The 9,443-nt window shown below is 35.3% G+C and overlaps 1 protein-coding gene across 4 annotated transcripts in view; it reads right to left on the bottom strand.

Annotated features, from left to right (window-relative positions):
- The window catches only part of DOCK7 (dedicator of cytokinesis 7), a 219,365-nt gene that overhangs the window by 5,316 nt on the left and 204,606 nt on the right, over positions 1–9,443 (bottom strand). For all 4 annotated transcript variants that reach the window (XM_025427884.3, XM_025427887.3, XM_025427889.3 and 1 more), the window contains one exon: positions 9,218–9,324. In XM_025427884.3, coding sequence (XP_025283669.1) covers positions 9,218–9,324 — 107 coding nt within the window. The remainder of the gene's footprint in view (positions 1–9,217; positions 9,325–9,443) is intronic.

Below are 9,443 nucleotides of genomic sequence, written 5' to 3'. Positions count from 1 at the left end.
AATCAAGATATATAAGACCGCTACAGAAAATTAAAATATTAAGAAAACAAAAGAATCAAGTAAACTAGAAGAACTAGGTCATATGCATGAACTAGAAGAGTCAAGATATAAAGAAGTTGCAACTCTGCCAACTTATCTACAGATTCAGATTATTAGTTTTGGGCGGGGGGGTAGAGAGGTGACAGGAATGATAAATTGATTCTATAATCTATATCAAAAGGAAATGGGCCCAAAATAATCCTTGAACAAAAGGTGAAATTGCTTTATCAGATATCAAAGTTTATTACAAAGGTGCAGTAATTAAGACAGCATGATACTGACTCAAAGACACCATGGAAGATAATCAAGATCACAGAAACAGATGCATTTAACGTAAGCACCTGATTTATAATAATATTGCAAAGCAGAAGAGAAAGGGCAATCTTTGAAATAAGTGGTGCCGTGTCAACTGGATATTCATATGGAAAAGAACTGAACCCCAATTCACAACATAATAAATGGTATTGAGATAATTATCAATTATCAGTATGGACAAAAATCAAACTAATCCCTACCTTGAACCATACTCAAAAACCAACTGCAAGTGGATTTAAAAAAAAAAAACAAAAAGCCATTTCTGCTTTCTTCCCCTTTTGTTTCAACTATATTGAATTTTAGAGACATCATTATATTGGGTTTTACAACTCAATATAGAATATTACTATGACCTTAGCAAAATAATTTAAGATACAAAAAGCAGTAGTCATAAGGAAAAGACTGAATCCTTTAGCTACATTTAAGAACTTCTGTTTCTTTTTAAAAGAGTGGTTAAGCCCCAAATTCAGATATTTATGAGTATTATTTATCCAGATTATGTAAATACTTAGAAATCAGTAAGGAAAATAATTCAATAGGAAAATGGCAAAAGACTTGAACATGTCAAAAAAAAAAAAGACTTGAACATGTAACTTGACAGAGAGGAAGGTGAAATGGCTAACACACACACACACACACACACACACACACGATATTTGACTCTCTGAAATAGAGAAATGCAAATTTAATCCACAATCCTGTATCACTTGACACCCATCAAACCGGTAAAAAGTTAAACTGCTAGACCATACCAAGTAATGGTGTAGTTAAAGGAACTCTGGAACACTACTGGTCAGATTTCATGTGGTCTTAAATACTTTGTTTTTATTTTTCAAGTTCTTAAAAGTTTTTAAACTTAATTCTAGGGTAGTTAACGTGTAGTGTTATATTCATTTCAGGTGTACAATATGGTGATTCGACGAGTCTATACATTACTCAGTGCTGATCATGATAAATGTACTCTTTAATTCTCCTTCCCTCTGGTAACCATCAGCTTCGTTCTCTGTAATTAAGAGTCTGTTTCTTGGTTTGCCTGTCTCCCTCTCCCCAGCTCCTTGTTTGTTTGCAAGAAATCATATGCAAGAAATCATATGCAAGAAATCATATGGTATTTGTCAATCAGTTCTGACTGACTTCTCAGCGTTATACTCTCTAGATCCATCCATGTTGTTCTAAATGGCAAGATTTCATTCTTTTTTGAAGTTGAGTAATATTTCATTGTGTATAACCACCACATCTTTATCCATTCACCTACCGAGGGACACTTGGGCTGCTTCCATAAATTAGCTCCTGTAAATAATGCCGCAATAAACATAGGAGTATGCATATCCTTTTAAATTAGTGTTTTTGTATCTTTTTGTAAATACCCAGTAGTGCAATTACTATTTGCAGTAGTTCTATTTTTAACTTTTTGAGCAATCTCCATACTGTTTTCTACAATGGCTGCACCAGTTTGCATTCCCATTATAATGCACAACGGCACCTTCTTCTTTTTCACATCGTGGCCAGTGCCTGTTGTTTCTTGTGTTGTTGACTTTTTACCCATTTGGACACTACACTTTGTAGTTTTGATTTGCATTTCCCTGATGGTGATGATGAACATCTTTCCAGGTGTCTGCTGGCCATCTGGACGTCTTCTTTGGAGATATGTTCTGTTCATGTCTTTCTGCCCATTTTTAAGTTGGATTATTTGTTGTTTTGGTGTGGAGTTGTATCATTTCTTTATATATTTTAGATACTAACCCTTCATGGGATAGCTCATTTGCAAATACATTCTCCCATTCCATAGGTTGCCTTTTAGTTTTTGTTGTTTACTTTGCTGTGCAGAAGCATTCAATTTCAATGCCCCAGTAGTTTGTTTTTATTCCCCTTGTTTTAGGAGATAGATCTAGAAAAATGCTATGATTCATGTCAAAGAAATTACTGCCTGTGCTCTCTTCTAGGTTTTTTTATGGTTTTGGGTCTCACATTTAGGTCTTTAGTCCGTTTTGAGTTTATTTTTGTGTGCAGTGAAAGAAAGTGGTCCCACTTCATTCTTTTGCATATAACTGTCAGGTTTTTCCAATGCCATTTGTTGAAGAGACATCTTCCCATTACATATTCTTGCCTCCTTAGTTGAAGACTAATTGACCATTTAATTGTGGATTTCTGGGTCTTCTATTCTGTCCCATGAATCTATGTGTCTACTTTTGTGCTGGTCCTATAATGCTCTGATCACCACAGCACTGTAATATAACTTAAGTCTGGAATTGTGATAACCTCCAGTTTTGTTTTTCTTTTTCAAAGTTGCTTTGGCTATTCGGGATCTTTTGTGGTTCCATACAAATTTTAGGATTATTCTAGTTCTGTGAAAAATGCTATTGGTGGGTTGGAAGAGTGAGTGACTTGATCTCGAGATTGTGAGTTCAAGCCCCAAACTGGGTGCAGAGATTACTTAAATAAAACTTCTTAAAAATGCTGTTAGTATTTTGATAGAGATTACATTAAATCTGTAAAATGCTTTGGGTAGCAATTTGTGTGTGTGTGTGTGTGTGTGTGTGTGTGTGTGCGCGCTTGCTTTTGCCTTTCCATTTCTTTATGTCCATCTTCAATTTCTTTCATTAATGCTCTATGGTTTTCAGAGTACAGGTCTTTCACCTATTGTTTTATTCCTAAGTATTTTTTTTTATTTTTGGTGCAACTGTAAATGGGACTGCTTTCTTAATTCCTCTATTTGCTGCTTCATTACTAATATATAAAAATGCAAGAGATTTCTGTACATTGATTTTGTATCTCGGAACTTCACTGAATTCATTTATTGGCTCTAACAGTTTTTTTGGTGGAGTCCTTAGGTTTTTCTATATAGTATCATGTCATTTGCAAATAGTTAAAGTTTTACTTCTTTCTTACCAATTTATTAGACTGAGGTATGTTCATTTCCTCTAGACATACCTTGCTGAGGATTTTTATCATGAATGGATGTTGTACTTTGTCGAATACTTTTTCTGCATCTGTTGGAATGATCCTATGGTTTTCATCCTCTCTTACTGATTGTAATGTATCATGTTGATTGATTTGAGAATACTGAACCAACCTACCATCCCAGGTATAAATCCCTCTTGATTGCAGTGAATGATTTTTTAAAATGTATTGTTGGCTTTGTTTTGCTAGTATTTTGTTATGGATTTTTGCATTTATGTTCATCAGGGATACTGGCCTGTAGTTCTTTTGTTGTGTATCTTTTCCTGGTTTTGGTATCAGGGTACAACTGACCTCATAGAATGATTTTGGAAGTTTTCCTTCGTCTTCTATTTTTTGGAATAGTTTGAGAGGAATAGGTATTAATTCTTCCAGTCTCTTGTAAAATTCACCTGTGAAGCTGTCCAGTCCTGGACTTTTGTTTGTTGGGAATCTTTTTATCATGGATTCAATTTCATTGCTGGTAATCTGTTCAAATTTTCTGTTTCTCCCTGCTTCAGTTTTGGTAGGTTGTTATGTTTCTGGGAATTTATCCATTTCTTCTAAGGTTGTTAAATTTGTTGCCATACAATTTTTCATAATATTCTCTTGCAATTGTTTATATTTCTGTGGCGTTGTTACTTGTCCTCATTCATGATTTTGATTATTTGAGTTCTCTCCTTTTTTGGATAAGTCTGGGTTGAAAGTTTATCAATTCTGATCTTTTCAAAGAACTAGCTCCTGGTTTTATTGGTCTATTCTATTTATTTTCGTTTCTATTCATTTATCTCTGCTCTAATCTTTATTATTTCCTTCCTTTTTGCTGGGTTTTGTTTGCTCTTTTCCTACTCCTTTATGTGTAATAGCTTACACATTTTGGGAAAAACAGGTGGCATTAACTGGTTGAAGTTGAGCCTATGAACCAACACTACTCTTAGGTATGTAACTCCTGGAAATCTCTGGTCAATTCAGAAATAGAGGGATATTTGAATAGTATCTTTGTAACTAAAACAAAACAAAAACACAGGAAACCATCAAATATCCACCAAAGGAAGAATGAATAAATCATGGTATATTCATACAATGTAATATGCAAAAATAAATTAAAGCAATATTCTAAGCATATCTCATAAACACTGAAAACAGCAAGTCACAGAAGAATTATATTCACTGTCCATTTATATAAAAACATGCTAAGCGAAATAGTATATTACTAAAGGATACATTCATTTATGATAAAACCATAAAGACAATAAAGGAAAGATATGAAATTCATAATAGTGGTTATCTTTGAAGGAAAGGAGATGTTATCAGAGAATGACATACAAGGAGATCTCAAAGCAATGATAATGCTATTAAGCAGGATGGGTAGGTACATGATTTTTTTTTCTCCCCGTTCTTTATTTATTTCTCACTGTTCTTTAATAGCAAGTGCCATAAATACTATATTGAATCTATTCAAGATTTAAAGAAAACAAATTTTAAAGGACAAACCCCCCAAATAAACAAAAAAGTAAACACATCCAAAAGTGTTCATTGTTTTTAGTAATAAATGAATGCAAACTAAAGTATACCATTTAAACTAAATAACAGGGATGCCTGGGTGGCTCAGCGGTTCAGTTCCTGCCTTTGGCTCAGGGCGTGATCCTGAAGTTCCAGGATCAAGTCCCACATCAGGCTCCATGCATGGAGCCTGCTTCTCCCTCTATGTCTCTACCTCTCTCTGTGTGTGTCTCTCATGAATAAATAAATAAAATCTTAAACAAAAAATAAAATAGGGACGTCTGGGTGGCTCAGCTGTTGAGCGCCTGCCTTCCACCCGGGGCGTGATCCTGGAGTCTAGGGATAGAGCCGAATCCGGCTCCTCGCATGGAATCTGCTTCTCCCTCTGCCTGTGTCTCTGCCTCTCTCATGAATAAATAAAATCTTTAAAAATAAATAAAATAAATAAAATAAAATAAAAAAATAAAATAATTAACAAGAGACACTCTACCTAAATGGCATTACTTAAAAGCAAGGTATACCAAGATTAGTACACTTGCATACTTGGCACTATTAATTAATACTTAGAAACTTTTTGCAATGCACAATATATTAAGGGCCAATAAAAATGTTCATGTACTTTGGCTCAGTCATTTCATGATCAAAATTTTAATTTGATAAAAGATAAAAAGAGGGGCTGCTACTGTGGAAAATAGCATGAGGCTCCTTAAAAAATTAAAAATGAAATATCATATGATCCAATAATTCCACTATTGGGTATTTATCTGAAGAAAATGAAAACATGGGATGCCTGGGTGGCTCAGCAGTTGAGCATCAGCCTTCAGCTCAGGGCGTGATCCTGATCCACGGATTGAGTCCTGCATCAGGGTCCCTGTGAGGAGCCTGCTTCTCCCTCTGCCTATGTCTCTGCCTCTCTCTCCAGGTCTCTCATGAATAAATAAATAAAATCTTAAAGAAAAAAAATGAAAAAATTAGAAAAGATACATGCATCCTTATGTTTACTCAGCATTATTTATATTAGCCAAGATATGGAAACAACATAAGTGTCCATCAATAGGTGAATGGACAAAGAAGATGTAGTATATATAAACAATGGAATATTACAAAGCCATAAAAAGGAGATCTTGCCATCTGTGACAACATGAATGGACATAGAGGGTATTATGCTAAGTGAAATAAGTCAGACTGAGAAAGACAAATACCATGTAATTTCATCTATATGTGGAATATAAAAAAACAAATGAACAAAGTGCAGAATCAGACCTATAAATACAGAGAACAAGCTAATGGTTGCCAGAGAGAAGTGTGGTAGGGAAATGGGTAGAACAGGTCTAAAGAGGATTGGGAGACAGATGCTTCCAGTTATGCAATGATTAAGTCACAGGCATAAAAGGCACAGCAAAGGAGCACCTGGGTGGCTCAGTGGTTGAGTGTCTGCTTTCGGCCCAGGGCGTGATCCTGGAGTCCTGGGATAGAGTCCCGCATAGGGCTCTCTGCGGGTAGCCTGCTTCTCCCTCTGCCTGGGTCTCTGCCTCTCTCTCTCACTCTGTCTCTCATGAATAAATAAATAAAATCTTAAAAAAAAAAAAAAAACCCACTAAAAAAAAAAAAGGCATAGCATAGGGAATGTAGTCAATAGTACTGTAATAGTGTATGACAGACAGTAGCTACACTTGTGGTGAGCACAGCATAAGGTATAGGGACAGTGAAACACTATGTCGTATACTGGAAACTAATGTAACATTGTGACCTACTTAAAAAAAAACTTAAAAAAAAAGATACAATGCACTGGTGAACCAACACTACACTTAAATTCAACTTAATTTCAAATATTTGATGAAATAATATAATCATTAGAAAGTTTTAACTTTAATTGAAAAAAAGACTATATGTACATTGTAAGTGAATTTTATAAATATATATGCATGCTGATATAAAAAAATGAAAGGTAACACAAAAATAAAAAAGATAGCATGACTTTAACAAAGTAATAAATAATAAAAAATGCTGTAACTTTCTTGATAAGGTTTATATTATGTTTTTTTTTTTTGCCTTTTTGTCATTTAAAAAGAAAACTTTTCTACAGTTGGTAATACTTAGAGACCAGCAGACTACTGAAATTCATCACCTTATCATCAATATACACAAGGAAGAGGACATGTGATTTAGAATGTAGTCAAACAAAATGGGGCACCTAGGTGGCTCAGATGGTTAAGCATCTGCCTTCAGTTCAGGTCATGATCTCAGGGTCCTGGAATAAAGCCTCACATTGGGTTCCCTACTCAGTGGGAGTCTGCTTCTCCTTCTTTCTCTGCCCTCCCCTATACTCATGCTCTTTCTCTCTCCTCCTCTCTCTCTCAGATAAATAAAATCTTAAAAAGAAAAAAAAAAAAGAATATAGTCAAAACAGCAAGAAAAGAAGTACCTGTCTATACCTAAAGAAGCATGTTTTGTTCCAAGATCATCTGGCACTCAAAGATGGCAGGGTGTTTTTGGTTGTTATCTGAAACTTCCCTAATAATAAAATTAATGCTAGAAATCAGTCCATACTACAAGTATAAAGTAATTTCTTTATTTTACTACCATAATTCATCTGCTCCATACAGCAGAAGCATGTTTCCTAAAACCAAACTTGGAAGGTAGTCTAGACCAATAATCAGATTCTGGAATCTTGGATTTCCAATGAAGCTTTTTGAAGCCTTTTAAAAGATAGTCACCATGTTCAGGCAGGAGAAAATGATAGGAATTCATGATAGCAATTGCAATGAGAACAGAGGAAATTTAAAATACTTGAACATGTTAGCATTCCTCATAATTTTCTGATGACAAAACTGATGTAAAATTATTTCTACCTGATAAAGCTGTTCAGTGAATGCTCTGATAAGAGAAATCACAACAGGGAGTCCAAAACTGGGTTCTGATGCTGCTTTCCTAGGTGACAATTTACTTAATGGTACACAAGGCTCCTATAATCTAATCCCAGTCGATTTACCCAGTATTTGACTGGTTATCTTTACAGAATCTATGGTTCCAGCTTCATTAGACTATTCACCTTTCTCAGAAGAGTCTCCGAACTTGGCTCATGCTGGTTTTTCTTTTCTATTTAGTATACCCTGCCTTCTTGTTTCTACCTGAAAAGCTAATATCCATCCTTCAAGGTTCATATCAAATGCCAAACCCGGTATAAAATCTTCCCTGCCATCACCATGTAAAACTAACCTTTCTTTCTCTTGTGCTTTTAGTTTTGGTAAAACAGGAATCAGGATCAAGTTGATAAATTACTGTTTTTTCCTGTTGTTTCAAAATTTAATACTTACTGAACACATATCTATAATGTACCAAGTATTTATTATCTTTGTAGAGAAGAGTTAACTGCAGGCCTGAGATTGTTATCCTTTGAAGGTCTATTTGCAAGGCTGGCCCTTGGGTACCACTGTCTGGGAGTTTGATTTTTGGGACATAAACATTCCCTGAAGGTAAGATTGGATCTCACTGTGCCTCCACTATTCATACAAACATTATGGCTTATGGTAAACACCTGCTTTCATTCTGGGACTCTGGAATTTTGATGCCTGTCAGGGAGAAGGTGCTTATGTGAAAGCCCCCAACAACAATCCTGGCATTGATTCTCTACTGAGCTTCTGGGTAGACAACATTTCGCACATGCTATCCTAGCTCACTGCTGGAGGAGTCGAGCTCCTATGTGAATCCCCTGTGAGAGGATTTTGGGGCCTACACCTGGATTCCCCCAGACTTCACACACTGTGCCTTTTCCCTTTAAGGGTTTCACTTTGTCCCTTCTCATAGTAATCAGTCACAGTGGAGACTACAACTATATGCTGAGTCCTGTGAGTGCTCCTAGCAAATCCTTAAAACTGAGGGCCTAGAGGGGACCCTGATATACCCATATATTATTTCACCTAACTTGCACAACCTCCCTGTGGAAGTAGATTATTATTATCCTTATTTCATAGATTAGAAAATGGGAGTATCACAGAAATTAAGTGACCTGGAATAGGACACACAATGACAAAGACAAGATTTGAACACAAATTTTCTGCTTTCAAGTTTGCTGCTTTTGTGTTTCCTGATGTAAGGGAAGCAAAAACTTTAACACTGAAGGTTCACAATAAATAATAACTCTCAGGTTAAATAGCTGAATAGTCTAATAATAGTCTCATGTTAAAAAAATTCTGACCAAAGGCTTTTCTAATCTTTAAAATTAAAAATACAGCAATATAGAGTATTAGAGGTGGGGGGACATGTATATACACCCTGAAGGAAGTTATGCATAAGTTGTGCCTCATTCTGAGACACTTTCCTAGATTTTCTCTTTTCAATAGTTCTTTTCAATATTCCCTTAAGACCCTCATACCATTTTTGAAAACTCTTTCAGGGTCTTTATACAGGAAACCTTGAGTACCTTTTAGTAAAATCTTTGAAGCACAGTCGCAGTTTATTATGATGTCTGAAGAGTTTTGGGTCACTGGGTATTTCAGACAGAAAAACTTGGGCAACCTCCAAAGGCCCCTGTAAAATAAGAAAATAAACAAGTGTGTTTTTGTCTTCTCTAAAATCAGAGGAAGAATTACCCAAATGATTTTTTCTTAGCACTGAGATAGCTTCATTTAAGCTTAACCCATACATGT

The sequence above is a fragment of the Canis lupus genome, chromosome 5, assembly GCF_003254725.2.
Source record: "Canis lupus dingo isolate Sandy chromosome 5, ASM325472v2, whole genome shotgun sequence".
NCBI lineage: Eukaryota > Metazoa > Chordata > Mammalia > Carnivora > Canidae > Canis > Canis lupus.
Note: the sequence above shows the minus strand (reverse complement) of the source record. Positions and strands in the feature narration are given on the sequence as shown.